This window comes from Arachis duranensis, chromosome 6 (genome assembly GCF_000817695.3).
Source record: "Arachis duranensis cultivar V14167 chromosome 6, aradu.V14167.gnm2.J7QH, whole genome shotgun sequence".
Classification (NCBI taxonomy): domain Eukaryota; kingdom Viridiplantae; phylum Streptophyta; class Magnoliopsida; order Fabales; family Fabaceae; genus Arachis; species Arachis duranensis.
The window spans coordinates 6,758,840-6,780,750 of record NC_029777.3 but is presented as its reverse complement, the minus strand read 5'-3'; the positions used below and the strand labels follow the sequence as shown (position 1 = coordinate 6,780,750).

General features: G+C 29.3%; 3 protein-coding genes and 1 long non-coding RNA gene across 6 annotated transcripts; all 4 read left to right on the top strand.

Annotated features, from left to right (window-relative positions):
* The first annotated feature begins 281 nt into the window (after nucleotides 1-281).
* Nucleotides 282-4,760, top strand: LOC107492348 (short-chain dehydrogenase reductase 3b). 2 transcript variants are annotated; one of them, XM_052263204.1, is made up of 4 exons: nucleotides 282-481; nucleotides 1,406-1,456; nucleotides 3,425-3,553; nucleotides 3,731-4,760. In XM_052263204.1, exons 3-4 carry the CDS (start codon nucleotides 3,537-3,539, stop codon nucleotides 4,506-4,508), a joined length of 795 nt encoding a protein of 264 aa, XP_052119164.1. In that variant the 5' UTR covers nucleotides 282-481; nucleotides 1,406-1,456; nucleotides 3,425-3,536; the 3' UTR covers nucleotides 4,509-4,760. The 2 variants fall into 2 exon arrangements, with proteins under 2 accessions (XP_052119164.1, XP_020982020.1); XM_021126361.2 differs by lacking the exons at nucleotides 282-481; nucleotides 1,406-1,456 and having other exon boundaries at nucleotides 3,208-3,553.
* Nucleotides 4,761-7,770: 3,010 nt separating this feature from the next.
* Nucleotides 7,771-8,945, top strand: LOC107492345 (short-chain dehydrogenase reductase 3b). 2 transcript variants are annotated; one of them, XM_052262656.1, is made up of 2 exons: nucleotides 7,771-7,915; nucleotides 7,990-8,945. In XM_052262656.1, exons 1-2 carry the CDS (start codon nucleotides 7,902-7,904, stop codon nucleotides 8,786-8,788), a joined length of 813 nt encoding a protein of 270 aa, XP_052118616.1. In that variant the 5' UTR covers nucleotides 7,771-7,901; the 3' UTR covers nucleotides 8,789-8,945. The 2 variants fall into 2 exon arrangements, with proteins under 2 accessions (XP_052118616.1, XP_015968845.1); XM_016113359.3 differs by having other exon boundaries at nucleotides 7,774-7,915; nucleotides 7,993-8,939.
* Nucleotides 8,946-8,962: 17 nt separating this feature from the next.
* Nucleotides 8,963-10,254, top strand: LOC127748345 (uncharacterized). Its single transcript, XR_008010347.1, has 2 exons — nucleotides 8,963-9,064; nucleotides 10,073-10,254. It is a non-coding gene; the product is annotated as an uncharacterized LOC127748345 (long non-coding RNA).
* A 2,775-nt stretch (nucleotides 10,255-13,029) lies between these two features.
* On the top strand, nucleotides 13,030-15,850 carry LOC107492344 (uncharacterized). The gene is made up of 8 exons (XM_016113357.3): nucleotides 13,030-13,401; nucleotides 13,952-13,985; nucleotides 14,083-14,250; nucleotides 14,475-14,564; nucleotides 14,721-14,786; nucleotides 14,887-14,978; nucleotides 15,328-15,375; nucleotides 15,524-15,850. The coding sequence occupies exons 1-8, from the start codon at nucleotides 13,061-13,063 to the stop codon at nucleotides 15,639-15,641; spliced, it is 957 nt and encodes a 318-aa protein (XP_015968843.1). The 5' UTR covers nucleotides 13,030-13,060; the 3' UTR covers nucleotides 15,642-15,850.
* Nucleotides 15,851-21,911: the final 6,061 nt, after the last annotated feature.

Below are 21,911 nucleotides of genomic sequence, written 5' to 3'. Positions count from 1 at the left end.
TCAATTAAAAGAGACACACTCATAACTTGGATAATGTAAAACTAATTCATGATATAATATATATATTTTAAAATAAATTTATTTAATTAACAACATAAATATAAAAATATATGGTTCTGCATAATCCCTGTCCCTGTAGGAAATTGTGTGGTCAACAAGTTTGCAGCGCCTTCTGTCCCTTAACCATACACAACACGACAACAAAAGTTTATCAATTATAAGCCAAGATTGCACAACAAAACAGCGAAGCAGTAGTATTATCTTTTTAATTTTTTTTAAAAGATAATTTTTTTTTCATTTCAATGAAAAAAGAATACAGGCGTTCATATCAGGACAATAAAGAGAAAGGTGGGGAACTCCCAACACTCATAACTGAGCTAAAGAGAAGAAACAGTTAAAGAAGAAAGGGAAATAACAATCCTTATATCTGATTCAAAGAAGTAACGAGAGTAGCAGGCGTATTATCAATGTCTAAGCAAAGGTAATTCTTAATTAATTTTAGCGTCAGATAAAATTTAAACCAATATGACAACACATATAATTATTAAAAGCAAGTTGATCGCCGGTTTTACTCCTTAGTGATTTGGAAAATAGCATTTTATTAGCAATCCTATGTATAAAGGGTGCTTGTCTGAATTGTGGATTATGTGAATAAAATATGTTAGGCTAATCAATCATATCATGGCTACATTAAAATTACTCCTAAAAATCAGTTATTAGTATAAAATATATATTAAAAATAAATTAAATAATACATATATTTATATATGATTATTGATTTTGGTGACTTATTTTATTATACAAACAGTATTTTTTAATTAATTGTGGTTTTTAAATTGAAAAAGATTAGGTAATTAATATTTTTTCATATGTTCTGGTGTCTTTGATGGTATCTAAAATCTATACCTCGTCTAAATATACCGGAAGGATTCTTCAAGTTTGACCGTGAAGTATATATAATTATATATGTAAAAAATATTCTGAACGCTTAAGTCAATAACTATATATAAATTGGGTTTATTTGGGAGAAAAAATGATTAAATTTTCCTAGCTTTTACCTTGTTTTGCGAGTTTTCACTTATTTGATAAAGACACTATTCTGATGTTACAGAAACATACATTACCCAAGCATGAATCCGATCAAATTAGAATTAATACACTTCTGTAATCCGCTTTTTCATTTAAGACAGGTTATAACTCAAATAGTTCTTTAATTACTTACTATGCCTGATAGATATTTCAACTAATACTAACTCACTGCCTTTTTTTATATACTAAAAATATTATATTAGTCTCTAACAATTTTTCTTTTAAATTTACTACCTGTTCAATATTTCTTTGTACAATTATATCCAATATATGGACTACTCTGCTATGATATTTACTTATTTAGATTGGAAGGCAGGGTTGCAATTGTTACCGGAGGAGCAAGTGGAATAGGAGCAGAAGCAGCGAGGTTATTTGTGGAAAACGGTGCACTTGTTGTTATAGCATATGTTAACGATGAATTGGATTTTTTTCAAAATAAAATATGATTTATAATGAAAAAAATCTTTGTTAAATATAGCTTATTTTTTTAATTTATAATTAAAAGAATTCTTGAAGAAGCTATGCTTGTTGTTTGTGTATTTTTGTGTACTCATATATACTGTTTGTAGATCTATATACTATTTGGAGATCATGATAATGGATTAAAATGGATTAAAAACGTGAGATTCAAAAAATTTAAAGGGAGAGTTAGCCGGGATGCGACAAATTTGTTCTAAACAAAAAAAAAATTGTATTTGGAGAATTAAAGTTAAAAAATGGTGTGTGAAGAAAAATAGATTTCTTTTATTTTATTTCTGAAAGAAACCCTTTATTATAGAATTAAATAAATAATTCTCAATAAAATTTTTAAATATATAAATAATAAAATTGAAATACATGTAATAAATTAGTAATATATGTAGAGTAATTAAATTTTTTTTGTACATTGAGTTTAAGAATGTTATAATAATTAAAGAAAAAATTTAAGAGATCAGCAACTTTTTTGTTTTGTGATTATCACTTAATCATCAAAAGAAAAGTGAGTGATCTTCTACCATATAATCTCACACTATTAAAAATATTATTCATGACTAAATGATAGTTACAAAACACAAAAATTAATGCCCTAACACTTCTCATAATTAAAAAGTGATGACTTATTATGAACTTTAAGTCTTTAAAACTCACATTGTTCGGATATATAGCCATGTATAAAGTGATATCTCTTATATATAACCAAAAAAACCAATGCAAATCAACGAAAACGGAATAACAAAGTAAATCCAGTGCATCAATTAATAACTTAGAAGCAAAATTATATAAAAATAAAAATTTTTATTTTCATTTTAATGTTTTAATAATCTCGGTAAATTGTGTCAAATGATTCTTGTGATTGATTATGGCACATGAAAGCTTTTTTATTTTTTAGACTTAGAAGATAATAACTCATTATTTTATATTTGTAAGTTTAGAAAAATATAAAGAGAACGAATTTGAGAGAATAAAAAAGGATATAAAACCAAATAAGTGAGCAAAATAATTTAAAATAGGAATAAAAAATTGATATTTAAGAGAGAAAAATACTTTTTCTTGAGATATAAAAAAGTTTGACAAATGTTAGTTTTATAGAGTTAGGAGGATAATTAGGTTTATTATTTATTTAATCCTCTCAATCATTTCTCATTTATTTAATATCTATAATAATGTATCAAGGATTATTATTAATTAATTTATATTTATTATACTATATAATCAAGAATTTATTTGAAAAAAATATTAATATAATAAATATCACAACAATAAAAAATTAATTTAAAAAATATTGTATCAATTTTTTTGGACAAATAGAATAAATAGATTTTTAATCAATTTAGATTTAGAAATAAATCAGTCTCTATCATTTTTTAACTATTCACCTAGGCATTTAACGTTCATCTCATTAATTTAACATGACAGATTAGCAATTTTCTATTAGTATTTAACAGCAAAATTCACAAAAAAATCACAGATGTCTCACATAAATAAAAAACAAAGATCAAAGTCACTTTTTTTTTCAAAGATCGTGTTATTTTTGGTGAAAAAGTAACAAAAACTGAATTGGTAGTTCATTCATTATAGCTCAGCAGCAAAAGAAGTGATGAAATTTTGTAATTATTGGATCTAAAATTTAGTGGATCTAAAATCACACTCAAGTCATGATGGAATATGGATCTTTCTTCCCCTCATGTCCGTCCACCAATAAGGATGGAAATTGTGTGGTCATTATTTCAGAATTGAATTTTGAATGAATACAAAATACATTATTACTCTCAACAAACACGTGTGAAGCTATTCAAATAGTAACTAAACTCTTATGTACTCAAATTCTAATCATCACTCGCTTTTATTTAATCAGAGTATTGATGAAATAACTAGCATGATGCCTTCAGCTTTTGCCTCTGTCAACAGAAGTTTATCAATTGTAAGCCAGATTTCCACATCAAAGCAGCGAAGCCATATTAATATCAATGTCGTCTAAGCAAAGGTAATTCTTAATTAATTCTTAATATATATCACAGCACATATTTTTTTATTCCTTAGTGACTTAGAAAATAGTATGTTATATGAGTGGATTATGTGAACAAGTGGTGTTGGACCAATTGATAGTAGATTTAGTTTAGTTTCTTAATCATACCTTGATGCAAATCTGCTTGATTTTTAGGTTGGAAGGCAAGGTTGCAATTGTGACCGGGGGAGCAAATGGAATAGGAGCAGAAGCAGCGAGGTTATTTGTGGAAAACGGTGCACTTGTTGTTATAGCAGATGTTAACGATGAATTGGGGCTTCAAGTTGCAAGTTCCATTGGCGTAGACAAGGTGAGTTACCATCACTGCGATGTTAGAGACGAGAAACAAGTTGAAGAAACCGTTGCTTTTGCTATCAAGAAATATGGAAGCTTAGATATCATGTTCAGTAACGCTGGAATTGCAGGCTCTCTCTGTAACATACTTGATTATGATTTGAATGACTTTGATAACACAATAGCTGTGAATGTTCGTGGAGCAGCGGCGTGTATTAAGCACGCGGCACGTGTCATGGTGGAAAGAAAGACACGTGGCTCCATAATTTGCACTGCTAGTATAGCTTCTTTGGTTGGTGGCAGTGGAGCTGGTCATGGTTATACCGCATCCAAACATGGTCTTGTGGGTCTTGTGCGTTCGGCGTGTGGTGAGCTTGGAGCTTATGGAATTAGGGTCAATTCGATTTCACCTTATGTTATGGCCACACCTTTGGCATGTGAAGCTCTTGGTATGGAAGCAAGCGAAGTTGAAAGTGCTGGTGTTGCTGGTGCTAATTTGCAGGGGATTGTGTTGAAGCCAATTCATGTTGCACAAACTGCTTTGTTTCTTGCTTCTGATGAATCGGCTTATATTAGTGGACACAATTTGGTCGTTGACGGAGGCTTGTTAGCCGTTAATAGCCCTGTTTCAAAAAAATAAATGAAGTTCTCGTTGATATTACAGAGTAATAAGTTGGATGTGGTTTATATGCTTATTATTTAAAATTTGATGTATGCTTGTTTTTGCTTCTTTACCTCCTAGCAATTTATGATGTGTGTACTGTGGTTTAATTTTGATTTTTTTACTATTTAAACCTAATTTATTACTTACTCCATGTATCCTTATAAAATAAGGAAATTGATCATTTTAATTATTTCCTAATATTATGAAGCGTGCTTTTTTATAATACAACATTCTATATTTGATACTTTTAATTACAAGGTTTGTTCACCTTTTCATACCTTTTTTTAAAAAAGTAGAGTGAACATTTAATTCAATTTCTCACGATTATTTTGAAGAATAAAGTGTCTCGACACAAAATAGAGCAATAAAATAAGTAAATTTTTTCGTCATTTTTACTTAACAAAAATTCTTTAGGTGACATATTAAGTGTCATACATTCATATTGTACAAGTTAACGATAAAAATAATGGAAAGATCGCGTTATCTTATTATATTAAGGAACAAGAATTAGATTGATTTTTTTTTTTATTAAAAAGCGCTTTGTTATTCGAAGTAATGAGATAGGAACAAGAATTAGATTGAACTCTTTCTTTTTTATTAAAAAGCATTTTGTTATTAGAAGTAATGAGATTTTTTTTAAATAAAATAAAAAAATTATTATTTTTTCAAATTCAATATTCTAACTTTAATTTTAGGATTGCTATTATTTTGGGTTAGAGTAAATTTGTGGTACCTCTAGCAAATTCTATAAATTTTATACGGTTTCGTTACATCCCGCACCAACTTCTTTCAAATTTTAAAAAATTTCAACTTATAAATTATGATCATAATTTCCAAAAATATATAGGAGTACATAAAAATATACAGATAATAACTATAATTTCTTCAATATTATAGGCATAAATGATAACTATTATAATCGTGTGTAGAAATATACAGATACATGGTAATAAGTTATATTTAACATAGATTTTTTTTATTATAAATAAAAAAAATAATAAAAATATGACTTATTCTTATGTATTCTCATATATTCATATGCACTTGATTTTGCTGGGTTAGGCCAACTCTATAAAAATTATAGAGTTCGTCAGAAGTACAGCAAACTTGCACTAAAATTAAAAAAAATCATATTTAAAAAATTAAAATTAAAAAAATAGAGTTTTAAAAATAATTATTTTTTTATTTTATTTTGAAAAAAATTCTCGAAATAATGGTTAGGAGTGGGCCTGAGTGTTTTCTCTAAAAAATAGATAAAAAAAGTCAGTTTTTGATTGGACCAAACCGTTATTGGACAAAAATAGGTCCTAATCTATGACTAACCAATTTGGCAAGCGAAGATGAAGTTGATCCCATATCCAAAAAAAAAATGAAGTTGATCCCAAGTTATACGCGAGTTGTAGGGGTCAATATTGACAACCAAATTCAAAATAGAAACAGAGGAGGCAGAACTTTCGGGCCTTGGAGATTGGCATCAGCCTCTACCAGTCTAGTCTTGAGTCTTTTATTTCCATAGTTAGGCTTTTGTCTTGTCGCCTTCTTTAATAAGCTCCAATAATAGACATTACAGTCCCAATTTAATTACCATCTTTTCTCAATCCCAACCTTTAAACTCCAAAAGATAAACACCTTTCGGCTACTCCACGAGGAAACAAGATTCCAATCAACTTTGTCGCTAGTGATTATACCATATTACTGATTAAATTCAACTTTGTAAAAGGTGTATAATGCTTACTCATCCAATAACAACCTCAGTTTCTTCAAAGACCAGTGTCTCACTATCACTTTACGCATATAATAACGTATACTTTAAAAGAATTTTACTTTAATTGATTTCTCTCTGTTTCTAACCTAGTTAGCTAGGATAAATTAATCGTTCGGACAGTTAGATTCAGGATAAATATATGAAATAATAAAAAATTAGCCACTAATACTAGTTTTTAGATATGTAACATACATATAAAAATTTTTCATTATGTTCTGCGTGCAGCTTATACGACTTGTAAGACTTGACCTTTCAACTGCACAATAAAAGTATTATCAAGGCCATGTGATCCGAAACAGGGTGTAATGAATTTTATATATGGTATTACCTGTTGGAAACATTGAGTTCACACAAATAATTAATTCACAATCAAATTTGCCAAGTTCATGTTTGATGGTCAAGGTACCTTATTATTATTAGAGGAGGAATGCATTCTGCCGACCATGAAGCAGTAATGAAGGAGTAATCACGATTAGTAGTTCTAAGTAAAACTTAATAGCGTTAAGGACTAAGGAGGATATTACACAATTTAAGGATTGCAAGCTATTTTTATTCTAAGTTAGCCATCAAGAAGCAACTCATCAGAAGACACATATTATTAAGCATATTAAACGCTTAGAAAAAATCTAAAAAATTATTATTTTTATTAAAATTTGACTAACATTTAATAAAAAAATGAACAATCCTACACTATTAAATATAATTTTATATTATTAAAAATATTAATAATAACTAATTAATAATTACAAATTATAAAATTTGCTAGCCCCTAACATTATTTTAACGCCTAACATTCATAGTTACCCACGGTACCACACTACTACCACGCAGTTTAATTTTGTACGCCGTAATTAACAAATAACTTCATTAATTATTATATCATCTAGGTCCAGTTTATCATTTTAACTAGTCAAATAAATATTTAATGTAGTTGTGTGAATGCAGTAAGATTCGAGTGCAAAATCAACCCTATTCAATACACTATCGTATATACACGTAATATGTTGAAAAATATATATGGGAGTCACTCAAATAAAAAGTCTAAAATATTTTTTTAAGATATTTTTTATTAATTAAAATTTAACTAAATCGTATTATTTTTGTTAAAATTAAGTTAGATAAATTAATTTAATCAAAAAAATAATGAATCAATTCTTAAATTATTCTAAATTAATATTATTTTTTTATAGAAAATAACTACAATACTTATTATAAAAAATAATTAAAATACTCCTATTATATATATATATATATTTTAAAAATTCTAAATCCTAATCTTTTAATAGCAAAAAAGTAAAGTACTAAAACTTATATTTAAATTCTCAAAATTAATATATATAATAAGAGTATTTTAATTATTTTTTATTGGAGTACTTGATGATCATGATTCCAAATGAACATTCGAGTACATAGAGTAGTGAGGCATCATTTTTTCTAGAGCTTTGCGCTCTTCTATTCTTATAAATAAAGGCTACATAGCATTAGAGACCCTAATAAAAAACATACAAAAGATATTGAACATATATCACAAGAGTTAATAGCTTTGTTTCCAGGTTTTGGGAAACCAAAAGCTCTTCCATCAAACCAGGAAACTCACAGTCCAAATGCAGAAACAAAGGTAAATTAATAATAACCCCCACAAATCTTTCTTAGTTTTGTTCTCTCTGTTTCGTTGACTTTTTGACCTTGAAGTAGGTTGGAGGGTAAGGTGGCTCTAATCACGGGAGCAGCCAGTGGAATCGGAGAAGAAACGGTGAGACTCTTCGCCGAAAACGGAGCCTATATCATCGTCGCCGATGTTCAAGACGATCTCGGTCATCAAGTCATAGCTTCAATAGGCTCCGATAGAATCACCTACCGTCACTGTGACGTGAGAGACGAGAATCAGGTTGAAGAGACCGTCAATTTCACCTTGGAAAAGCACGGCCGCATCGATATCCTCTTCAGCAACGCCGGTATACTTGGGTCCCTTTCCGGTATCCTCGACCTTGATCTCAAAGATTTCGATAACACCATTGCCATCAACGTTCGCGGAGTGGCGGCAACGATAAAGCACGCGGCACGCGCCATGGTTGCAAAGAAAATCCGCGGCTCCATCATATGCACGACGAGCGTGGCGGCCACGTTGGGCGGAACGGGTCCTCACAACTACACGACATCGAAGCACGCGCTCTTGGGGCTCGTGAGATCGACGTGCAGTGAACTTGGCGGTTATGGAATCAGAGTTAATAGTGTTTCGCCTTACGGAGTTGCAACGCCACTTTCATGTAAGCCGTTTAATCTTGGTCCTGATGAGGTAGAAGCTTCTACTTTGGAATATGGGAATCTGAAAGGGGTGGTGTTGAAGGCTCGGCATATTGCGGAGGCGGCGTTGTACCTTGCTTCAGATGAATCTGGTTACGTGAGTGGGCATAACTTGGTGGTTGATGGTGGATTCACGGTGGTTAATGGCAGCTTCTCTGCAAGTTATAATTTGTTCACGAATAGTTAGTTGTGGCTTCACGGTGGTTAACGATGGCATGTGTTTAAGCTTTCTTGTTCGCTGTATCTTTTCATCTGCAAATCTTTATCTCTTTGTCTCCTCCTCTTTCTTATGAATTCATGTATCTTCATATATGCTTCAGGTAATGATTTTCATATCATAGGTATTACTGTTACTATTACTTGTTTAAGCTTTCTTGTTCGCTGTATCTTTTCATCTGCAAATCTTTATCTCTTTGTCTCCTCCTCTTTCTTATGAATTCATGTATCTTCATATATGCTTCAGGTAATGATTTTCATATCATAGGTATTACTATTACTATTACTGTTGTAGTTACCCCTCCCCTTCTTTTGTTATTAGTATGATTACTTAATTACTAACTTGATTAATAGTATTAATTTTTTTTTTAGAATTTATTAATATAAATCAATTGTTTTTCTAATATTTGTTTTTAGGTAAAAACTCAGGTTCGGTCGACTTTATGTGAAGTTGATAGCTGGTAGTCGTTGGATAAAAATTTGAGTCAAATCAGTCAAATCATTTAATAACTCTTAGTTATCAACTTCATGTGAAGTCGACTGCACCTTAGTTTTCACATTGTTTTTAATGGTGCATTAACATTAAAATGAAGATTTAAAATTATATATTAAAGATGTATTTAAAATGCTACTAAAAAGAACATCTAAAAGTGAATTAGAATATTCAAAATTAGTAACGACATTAGAATTATAATGGACAAATCAATAATAATAATAACAACAATACCAAAAAAATAGGAAATTAATTCTTTATACCTAGATGAATCTTTTTTTTTTCTTAAAATAATTTTTTTCTACCCACCTTTTAGTATAATGTAAATGTACTTATCTTAACATATCTTGGCTTTATTATCATTTTATTGTCCGGATAATATAACAAGATGAAATATGTTTTTTTTTATATATATCTCTTTTATATATTCTTTTATAATGTGAAAGATAATGTTTTTTTATCAATCATTTTTTAATATAAAAAATAAAATATATAAAAAGATATATACAAAAAAATAATATATCATATAATGATATTACTCATGTAATAATGCATACTACTAATATATTTGTAATTGTATTATTCCATTTCAAGAATGTTATTAAAAATGTAAATACTAAATAGTAATATTGAAAACTAATCATATATATCTCGTATAAGGTATATATAACCCAAAAAGTCTTTTTCAAATAAATTTTAATGCAAAGTGATGATCTCATACTTCTAATAACTTATTAAAGCTATAAAATTGTTATATTGTAGGAGTACAGAAGGCCATTGGGAAGTACAAAAGGCCAGGAAGCAAGTAAGGGGACAAATCACATATTATTTGTCCATAACAAACACATCATTTCACATGTACATTATTTATTAGAGTTTATTAAAATCCCAATGTGCCCAATAATATAACTAATAAATAATACAAACTGTCCAATTATAACTAACATATGTGTATGTGGCTAGATTTTCGCTTATTGGTATTGTGTATATTATGTTATTCCGAATATGTTTTTCTAGTTAGATTTATGTTCGTTTGGAAAATTATAGAAATAATTTTTTTTAATTTTTGATTTATGAAAAATAGTAGTATTAATGTCTGATATAATTTTTAAATTAAATTACAACTTTCTAAGAAGCTATTTAGGAGCTTACAGAGAAGTTAAAAAAGTGTCTTCTCTCATAATATTTTTACTTTTCATCACATTTATATAAAATAAGTACTTTCAGAGTTAAAAATCCAAATACAAAATAACTTATTTATAAATTAGTTTTAACAGAGTCATTTATTATTTAAATTATTTTATCAAAAAGAGCTTAATTAAGTTAGTTATCCAAACTGGGCTTAGTTTCAACTCCTGAACCACTTTATGTTAGGACGCTCAAAATAGTGAAATAATTTTTAATTATTTTATATTAATTTTTTTGTTATCAAATATTTTTATTAGTTTAAATACAAGAGTTTTGATTCTAAAAATAGAACTACAAAATGAGATATTCAATAAGTTTAGGATTAGTTTGGATTGACTTTAAAAAAATATTTATTTTTTATTTTTTAAAATATTTTTTTAACAAATAAAAATTATTTTATATTTGAATAGATTTTAAAAAAAATTAAATATTAAAAATATTTTTTGTTTTTATTTTATAAAACAAGATATTATTAATTTTTAGAAAAAATAAATAATTTACTTATTTTAATAAAAATATTTTAAAAAAAAAAACGTATCTAAATAAGTTTTAAATTGAATAAAAGTATTTTATTTTAACACAAAAGGTACTTTTTTACTCAAAAAACTAATTTAAACTAACATTTAGTCTATTAACCCTTAATTAAACGAGTTAATTTGTTTAATTTGTTTAAAGTTTTCATTATTTTTTTAATTTTTTAAAATCCAATCTAAATATCTCAAGTTTTAACTAATAATTTATTAAATGGACAAAAAATTGGCACAAAACTAATATTTTAGCTCAAATTTTTGTTTTTAGTTTAAAAGTTTTCTATTAAAAAAAAAATAAACAGACCGGTTCGTTTAGACGATCAAATTTATCTTATATATGAATTAGACTTTTATTTTAAAAAATTCGTATATAGTTAATATATAATTCGTCCAAACTGTTTAATCCAACCCTACTTCATGCGAAGGTCACATGCACATGTTGGACATTATACTACACTATTGAAATTAGCTATGGGATCAGATGAGACTTTGTGTATAATTTAATTAATTATTTGTCAATTTTTGAACCCCAGAAGCACATGAATTTTAAATGAAGGGACATATAGCAGCCATAGTTGACCCTAAAGAGTTCATTATTATAAGAAAAAAATAATAAATTCTTAATTTTTTAATTTGAAAATATATAAAATTTTAATTAATTAAAAATATAAAAATATTTTTATAGCAGAAGAAAAATTGAACATGAACTTAGCACCGAGGAAAAAAATGCTGTTAGTAAGAACCACATGACTACTGCAGTTCGTAGTGTAGAATATTAAAGTCAACCAAACGATTAACAGAAAGAAAGATCTTTTACATTTTGCAATAAAAGGATGACGAAGATAGTTAAAAAGACGTGTGTCTTTTTTTTTAAAAAAATATGAAAATTGACTTGAAGTTTATCTCCTAATATATCTTTTGTGTAACTGAATTTTACATAAATTCTTATTAAATTTCCCGAAAAGGACAATTATATCTAAAAAATGTTGTGTTTGGTCAACTCAATAATCCAAGTTTAGTCACCAAAAAACTCAATAATCCAAGTTTATATATGTAGGGTTCAACAAGGATAATTGATAACAACAGCGACTAAGCGACTTTTCTTCTAATAGAATCATAATCATAATATCGGCAGTAAATCCAGCAGCGTCTAATTATTGTATTTGTATTTTTTGATTTTGGAATGAATACTGTAATTATTGTAATTTTGGTCACAAAGGTAGAGTAATAAAAAGTTGTCAAAAAAAGGCCTAAAATCATGCCCAAAGTTCAATAACCAAAAAAACATGTCCAAAGAGATGGACGAAAACGAGAGTTCTGTATTCAACTCTCATACACTTCATCAATTACGTGTTGTGTATTTCATGAACAAAAACAGATTGGGAATTGTCCAATTTACTAACCAAAAAAAAAAAAAGAACAAAAACAGAATTACGTATTGTATTTTAACTTCTAAAGTGGCGAATATTTCTGTTGTTCTGTTTTTATCATAAATTGAATGAAAGGAAAAAAAAAAGACAAACAAAAAAAAATCAATCACCATTTATAAGGTCGAACTTCCTACTCTATTATTTTGCTTTCCATTATGAGTAAGTATTTCATCTGTAAAAAAAATGGTAGAAACTCTGGTACAGTCAAATACCTGAGAGCCATTAGATAATTTGACTAATTTGACTAAATTTTCATCTAACGGCTCTCGGATATTAACTTCCCGTGAAGTCGACTTTACCTGAGTGTTTACCAAAAAAAATTTGGAAGCAAACAGTTTTTAGTAATTTTTAGCTAATATTTAGATAGCATAAATATTAAATTATTTTTAATAAATATAGATAAAAATATAAATATAAACTATTATTAGTAATAATAATATTTTTTCACTATATAATATTGCTATTTGATTTGTTCATACTGAAAGGTCTCAAACCTGATGGTCAAATTCAAATCTACCAGTCCACTTAGAAAATTCAAGAACCAAGACATGCTCACAAAACCAAGTCCTCTGAGTTGAAGAAAATGCTTATTCATAAAAAAGATGGCACTAGAGATAGAATGGTATGACATAGTGTGCTTTGGTATTGTTTGTGTGGCCTTTGTAGGTGCATTATGGGTGCTGTGGATGAATGAAGGTGCCTCCAATAGAGTTTTTGAGAGCATGTATGAGAGCCTTCTTGTGACTCAACCTGACAATGAAGTTGTTGTGACCGTTTTGCCCTCTGGCCATGTTAGCACCTCTCAGTTATGGACCAGTTGTTGGGTTGGATTGAACCCTTTCTGGCTCTTACTCACACGTTTCCTTTCGTTTGTGATCATGGTTCTTTTCTTAGCCTGGGATGTTGTCACGTACGATGCAACCATCTTTGTTTACTACACTGAGTATGTTCCTATATTCTTTTCCTTCCAATTTATGTACTCTAATGTTTTATAAATATTGTTGGATTTATTTTGAAAGTATTAGCGATCAACCATTCATGTATCTGTTCTTATGAACTTAAATTTTTGGGACAAATAGTATTACAATCTCGCTATGTTACTAATAGTATTTCTCCAACTTCTACCAACTCTTATATATAACTATGTTTAATGGAAGTATTTTTGTGGATGTGTCTAATAAAAATATCTTTTTTTATGGCTGTGTTTAATAGAAGTGTCTTTAATAGATATACTTTATGGATGTGTCTCTTTATATATGTGTTTAAAATATAATAATTAATTATTGTTGACAATAAATTGGCAGATAATATATTAGTACCCTATACTTTTCCATAGTATTATGATTATATGATATCAGAGTTTTTTGTGATAACAAAATTTAAGAAATGCATTCATTACATATCAAGCATACAGTAGTACTGATCTTAGTGTCTTACATTATTCTTATACTATGCATTCAGACCAATAAAGAATCTTATTGTATTTTTTTCAGGTGGACTTTCACATTGGTCATCATATATTTTGGGGTATGACAAGAATAATGTAAATCCCATCTGTTTAATGGAAGTAAGATAATTAAGGCATCTAATTAGCATCTAACTTTGAACTTTACATATGCGTTAGATGGGGACCATGGTTTCTGCACATGGATGTTGGAATTTCTGTAGCAAATCAACCATTGACAGTGTGAAACAAACAAATGGTTCTGTTAAGTTAGAAAGCCGCTATGCAAAAGTGGAGTTTCAACAAAGAGCAGGTTTCTTGGGTTACCTAATGCAAACCACATATCAGGTTGATCAAAGTCAACTAATCAACATACATTGGGTCTTATATATATTTGTTTTCGAAAATATTCCAATAAAAATTGATACTTGATGATATGCTAGATTGCCCTTGAAGATCTAAACGTGACTCTGATCTGTTGACAGAAATAATCACATTGAAAACATAGTGATTAAATGAGTTTGCTAATATATATATTCAGTTTTGAACTGATATTCTGCATATTTTAACAGACATGTGCAGGGGCTGTGATCCTAACAGACGTTGTATTTTGGGTTGTTATAGTCCCATTCTTATCTATATCTCACTTAAGACTAAACATGGTGAGTGACTGAGTGTGACTTTAAAGTTTCTTTCATTTGATGTGTATTTGTGCATTCAATCTTAATTGGGAATTATCTAGTCATTGCACATCTTAACAAATCTCTGTTGAATAAAGGATATTTTTTTTAATAATTTTGTTGTTGTATGCTTGGCAGTTGATGGGTTGCATGCATGCTTTAAATGTAGTTTTCCTCTTCTTGGATACAGCTCTGAATAATCTCGTAAGTGTATATCATGCCCAGAAAAGAAAAGGAAATTCTATAATTGTCAAATCATTTATTTGTCTAAGGACTAACGATATTTCATATTCTTTATTTTTAGCCATTTCCTTGGTTTAGATTCTCATATTTTGTAATCTGGAGCTGTGGTTACATTATTTTCCAATGGGCCATCCACGCATGTGGTTTTCCATGGTACTTTATTATTTGATGTCTCTTTTCTCTTTTGTATATTATTACAAATAGTATCACTTTTTTTTATATAATTATTTTTATGTGAAGTTGATATTTAAAATTTATTAAATAATTTAAAAATAAAAAAGTCTAGGAACTAATAATTTTTGTGTTTTTTGGCCAGCACTTAACCATCAAAATAAAAGTGAGTGATTTTCTATTATTAAATGTAATCTCACACCATTAAAAATACTATTGATGACCAATTAATGATTACAAAACATCAAAATTACTGACCCTTTAGCATTCCTCTTTAAAAATTTTGACTAAATTATTATCTTATGTTGTAATCTTCTTTCTTATATAACAGGTGGCCATACCCATTTCTTGAGCTAAATAACAAGTGGGCTCCTCTCTGGTGAGTATCATGTATTATGAATTTATGATACTACATAATTTTAAGTAAATAGTATTATATTATAGTATTAATTGAGTAGTATTATGATTCCTCCAATACTGTATTGATATAAACCCAGTGATTATTTTTTATCTATACAATAATGCAGGTATTTTTGCTTGGCGGTAATTCACATCCCCTGTTATGGAGTGTATTTCTTGATTGTGAAAGCCAAAAATACACTTCTTTCCAGATTGTTCCCTCATGCATTCTTCAGGCCAAACTAGTTCGATTAAGAATCTCTTGTAGTTGGGGATCTTATGCAATCGACTCTTGCATAAGTAACCATGATAGGTGTTTCTTTCTTGCAATTTATTATCATGCAAAACTCACGAACACCTTTAGAGGAAAAAATGGATATTAAAGTTGTAATTTGATAACTATGGCTGGTTAAACACCTATGAAGCATGGACGGTGATACTGATACAGATACAATACAATAATTAATATATAATAATATTTAAATATCTCAATATATATTTAAAAAAATATTTTATATTTTTTATTAAAACATAATTAAATATAAAAAACACATATATTAAATAAATATCAAATAAATATCATATTCAGAATATATGCGAGAGCGTATTTGATACACAGCAACTTAAGAATGGTCCGTGCTTTATAGTTGAACTGCTTTATAGTTGAACGCAAATCAAAATGTCTTGTATGTTGTAAAATAAATAAAGAAGAAGTAATAAATATAAAATAAAAAATATAATTAAATAGTTCTAATAATAATATTTACTATGATTACTATCTTAATATAATAATGATGATTAATATATCTATTAATATTATATGTTGTAGTATATTAAGAAAAGATAAAAAAGAAATTTGTAGAGAGAGAGAGAAATATTTTGTATTTTTTATTGCATATATTCTCTTGTCTCAGATCATGCTTTTATAGACATACAAAAGTTTACTTTTCAAACTATATTTATTTTGTTTCATTCTAAGGACTTAGTTCCTTTCAACATAGAAAATGGGTTGCCCATAAATGGACATCCATTCTTATTCTATCCTAATCACAACACTTCTCTTTGGATGTCCATTTAAGATTATGCATCGTTAAAACCTTACTAAAGAAAAATCCAATAGGAAAAAACTTTAGTGAAGGAAAAAATAGTATAATATCCTTTGTGATGGGACTGCCTCATTAAAAATTTTGTCAAGAAAAATCCAATGGAAAAAAATCTGACTAAGAAAAAAAGAGTATAACTCCCCCTCTTGTCGACATCATTTAATATTTCAAAATCGGCGCATCTCAATCTGATGGACCAATCTTTCAAAAGAGGATTTCGGAAATGACTTTGTAAATAAATCTGCCAGATTGATCGAATCTGTTGGACATCAATTGTCCTTTGATTTTGAAGATCATGAGTAAAGAAGAACTTGGGAGAAATATGCTTTGTTCTATCACCTTTGATGTATCTGCCTTTAAGCTGAGCAATGCATGCTATATTATCTTCAAATAGCACAGTTAGAGCTATCTTATGATCAATCAGTCCACATGATAACATAATATATTGGATCAAACTCCGAAGCCAAGAACACTCGCGTCTTGCTTCATGAATCGCTAGCATTTCGGCATGATTAGAGGATGTTACATCAATTGTCTGTTTTGTGGACCTCCATGATATAGCTGTTCCACCATATGTAAACATGTATCCTGTTTGAGATCTCCCTTTATGTGGATCAGACAAGTAGCTAGCATCTGCATAGCCAACTAGTTGTGACTTGGATCCATAGGGATAAAACAATCACATATCAACTGTTCCATGAAGATATCGAAAGATTTGCTTGATTCCACTCCAATGTCTTCTGGTTGGAGAGGAATTATACCTTGCTAGTAAGTTCACAGCAAATGATATATCGGGTCGTGTATTATTAGCAAGATACATTAGCGCTTTAATGGCACTAAGATATGGTACTTCAGGACCAATGATATCTTCATTCTCTTCTTTAGGATGGAATTGATCTTTCTCCATATCCAAAGATCTTACGATCATTGGGGTACTCAAGGGATGTGACTTATCCATATAAAATCTTTTCAAGATCTTCTCTATGTATGTTGTTTGATGAATAAAGATCCAATTTTTTATATTCTCGATCTGCAGGTCGAGACAAAATTTAGTCCTTCCAAGACCTTTCATCTTAAACTCTTCTTTTTGAGTTTTTATAATTGTTGGAATCTCTTCAGGAGTCCCAATGATATTTAAATCATCAACGTACACAACAATTATAATGAATCCAGATGCAGATTTCTTTATGAAAACACATAGAAAGATATCATCATTTTTGAATCCATTTTTTGCCAGATACTCAGTAAGACGATTATACCACATTCGTCCAGATTGCTTCAGACCATATAAAGATCTTTGCAATTTGACTGAGTATAACCCTTGCGAATATTCATTTGATGGTTTGGATATCTTTAGTCCTTCAAGAACTTTCATATAGATATCCCGATCTAATGAGCCGTATAAATAGGTTGTGTTACCACATCCATTAAATGTATATGCAGTTTATGATATGCAGATAAACTGACTAAATAACGCAATGTTATCGCATCCACTACAAGGGAATATATTTCTTCATAATCTATACCAGGCCTTTGTGAAAAATCTTGTGCCACAAGTCGTGCTTTGTAGCGCACAACTTCATTTTTCTCATTTCGTTTTCCCACAAATACCCACTTGTATCCAACAGGTTTTACATCTTCTGGCGTACGGACTACAAGTCCAAAGACTTCATGTTTTGCAAGTGAGTCTAATTCAGCTTTCATGGCTTCTTCCCATTTTGGCCAATCATTTTTTTATCGATATTTTTTCGACTGATCTTGGCTAAAGATCCTTACTTTCATGCATGATATTTAATAACACATTATATACAAATATTTCATTGACAATTGTCTTATTTTGGTCCCATTTTTTTCTGTAAAGACATAATTTATCGAGATCTCATCATTTTCACAATTTTCAGGTACTTGAACGTCTTCTGGCATTAAAACTATATCAGAATTTTGGATAACTGCAGGTGTCTTTACTATGTCTTTTTCAACAGGAATAGTATTTATCTCTTTTTTCTTTCGAGGATTTTTGTTTTTGGAACTGATAAGCCTGCCACGCTTCTGGCGTGTATTTGCTTTGGTGGCAATTTATCAAACTGGGACATCAATTCGAATTGGAGCATTTCTGCTGGTATATACGACTTAATTATCCTCTTTGTATTGGAAAATGCATTAGGCAATTCATTTGCTATTCTTTGCAAAAGTATAATCTTTTGAACTTCTAGTTCACATTGCCCTGATCGAGGATCTAAATTCTTCAAGGATGATGGATTCCAATTAAGTCCCTTTTCAGGAAGCTTATTATTTCCCCATAATATTGAAAATTTTGATTCATCAAAATGACAATCTGCAAACCGAGCTTTAAATACATCTCCAATTTGTATCTCAAGATACCTCACTATAGAAGGAGAATCATATCCAACATATATCCCCAATTTTCTTTGGGGTCCCATTTTGGTGCGATTAGGTGGTGCAATGGGAACATATATCGCACACCCAAATATTCTTAAATGGGAAACATTTGGCTGCTGGTCAAATGCTAATTGCATAGGAGAAAACTGATGGTAACTTATTGGCCACAAACGAATAAGTACTGCGGTATGTAAAATAGCATGCCCCTAAACCGAGGTTGGGAGATTTGTTCTCATAAGTAAGGGTCTAGCAATTAATTGGAGGCGTTTTATAAATGATTCTGCTAACCCATTTTGTGTGTGAACATGAGCTACTGCATGTTCAACACTTATTCCATTAGTCATACAATAAGCATCAAATGCTTGGGAAGTAAATTTAACAGCATTATCAAAACGAATTGCTTTGATTAGATTTTCTAGAAACTGTGCTTTTAATCGAATAATTTGAGCCAGTAATCTCGCAAACGCCAGGTTGCGAAAAGATAATAAGCACACATGTGACCATCTCGAATATGCGTCTATTAGGACCATAAAATATCTAAAAGATCCATATGTCCACATATATCACCTTGAATCCTTTATAGGAATTCAGAGGATTTAAATCCAATATTTAATGGTGATGGCCTTAAAATTAACTTCCCTTGAGAACATGCAGCACAACAAAATTTACTAGATTTAAGAATCTTCTGGTTCTTTAGTGAATGTCTATGGTAGTTTTCAATAATTCTCCGCATCATGGTTGTTCCCGGATGACCCAATCGGTCGTGCCAAGTTATGAACTCATTTGGGCTAGTAAACTTCTGGTTTACAATGGCATGTGATTCAATTGTACTAATCTTGGTATAATACAACCCAAATGAAAGTAATGGTAACTTTTCTAATATAACATTTTTATTTAAATTATGAGTTGTAATACATAAATACTCATGATTTTCCCCATTCATTGTTTCAATATGATATCCATTTCGGCGAATATCTTTGAAACTCAACAAGTTCCTCAAAGACTTGGTAGATAATAGTGCATTATTTATTATGAATTTCGTTCCTCCAGGATATTACTTTTGAGAATGGTGTGCAAACTTGCACTATCTGCAAGGCATACATCTTCATTATATATCCTTGTCATTTTCTTCAAAGACAAATAATAATAATAAAATGAGTAGTATGCATAGTTAAATTGAATACTTTATCAAAATTATTTGTTTAGAAAACACTGTACATAAAAATAATGTCATATACTGAAATTTTATTTTAAACTTGAGACATTTAATGATTTCAAATTTTATGAACATTAATATTTCATTATTTATATACATCATATTTGAAACTCAAATACATAGAAAATAAAACTTAACAATAAGTTCTTTACATTATTTATTTACATGGATACTTAACAATCTCACATATTAAATTATTCCATTATTGATCAAATGACCAATATTTCCTTCAGGATCCTCAAAGAAATAAGATACATCATAATGAGTAGTGGAATTTTCAGCATCATTTGAAACAAAATTTGCTTGCTTTCATTTGTCATCTTTTTTCAAAGACACCTGGTAAAGATGACTAGGTGCCTTGGGGTACGACAGGTACGTGACTAATGGCCATTTCCACCACAACGGAAACACTTATCCTCTGTTGATTTATTTTTCCCAATATTTCTTTCTTTATCCCACTTCTGGTGAGATCTTCTCTTTTAAACACAATTCCTTTTCCTTCCATAATTTTTGCCATTTACCTCTTCTAGGGTAATTTGCCACATTTACTTCAGGAAATGGGGCGGCGCCAGCTAGGCGCGCTTCATGACTTTTTAAGAGCAACTCATTGTTGCGTTCAGCAACAAGAAGGAAAAAAATTAACTCATAATATTTTTTAAATCTTTTTTCTCGATACTGCTGCTACAGGAGCACATTCGAGACATTAAAGGTCGAGAAAGTTTTCTCTAACATATCATTGTCAGTTATCTTTTCCCCACATAATTTCATTCGTGAGGTGATTCAAAACATTACAGAATTATATTCATTTATGGATTTAAAATTCTGCAGACGTGAGTGCGTCCATTCATATCGGGCTTGATATCACCGTTTTTTTTATGATTATACCTTTCTTAAAGGTCTTTCCAAAGATCTGTATGATCTTTTAATGTGAGATATTCATTTTTCAATCCTTCGTCAAGATGACGACGAAGGAAAATCATGGCTTTGACTTTATTCTTCTGGGATGCATTATTTTCAGCCTTAATGGTATCTCTAAGATCCATTGAATCAACATAGATTTCAGCATCCAATATCCATGATAAATAATTGTTTCCAGATATATCAAGAGCATTGAATTCAAGATGAGAGAGTTTTGACATAATAAAAATTTGTTACTTTAGTCTTTCTAAAAATTTGATCAGAGTTTTGTGCTGATAACGTGTTGTAAAATAAATAAAGAAGAGGTACTAAATATAAAATAAGAAATATAATTAAATAGCTCTAATAATAATATTTACCACGATTACTATCTCAATATAATAATGATGATTAATATATCTACTAATATTATATGTTATAGTATACGAAGAAAAGATAAAAAAAAAATTTTGTGCAGAAAGAGAAATGTTTTGCATTTTTTATTGTGTATATTTCCTTGTCTCATATCATATTTTTATAGACGTACAAAAATTTACTTTTTAAATCATATTTATTTTGCTTCATCCTAAAAACTTATTTTTTTTAACATAAAAAATGAGTTACCCATAAATGAATATCCATTCTTATCCTATCCTAATCACAACACTTTATTTCATAAGCAAGGCCAAATTCATTCCCCCCAAAAGGTCATATTTGCAATTTATTAGGTACTTCCACACGTTGAATTCAATATGAGTGATCTCAAAAAGGGGGTTTATAAAGTGTTATTGACTCGATTAATAAACTAAGTATTTTTAATTGGGTGTACTTTTAAAAAGTGAATTAATTTAAAATTAAAATTTGTATTAGAATTAATAAAATTAGTATTATCTTAGTGAT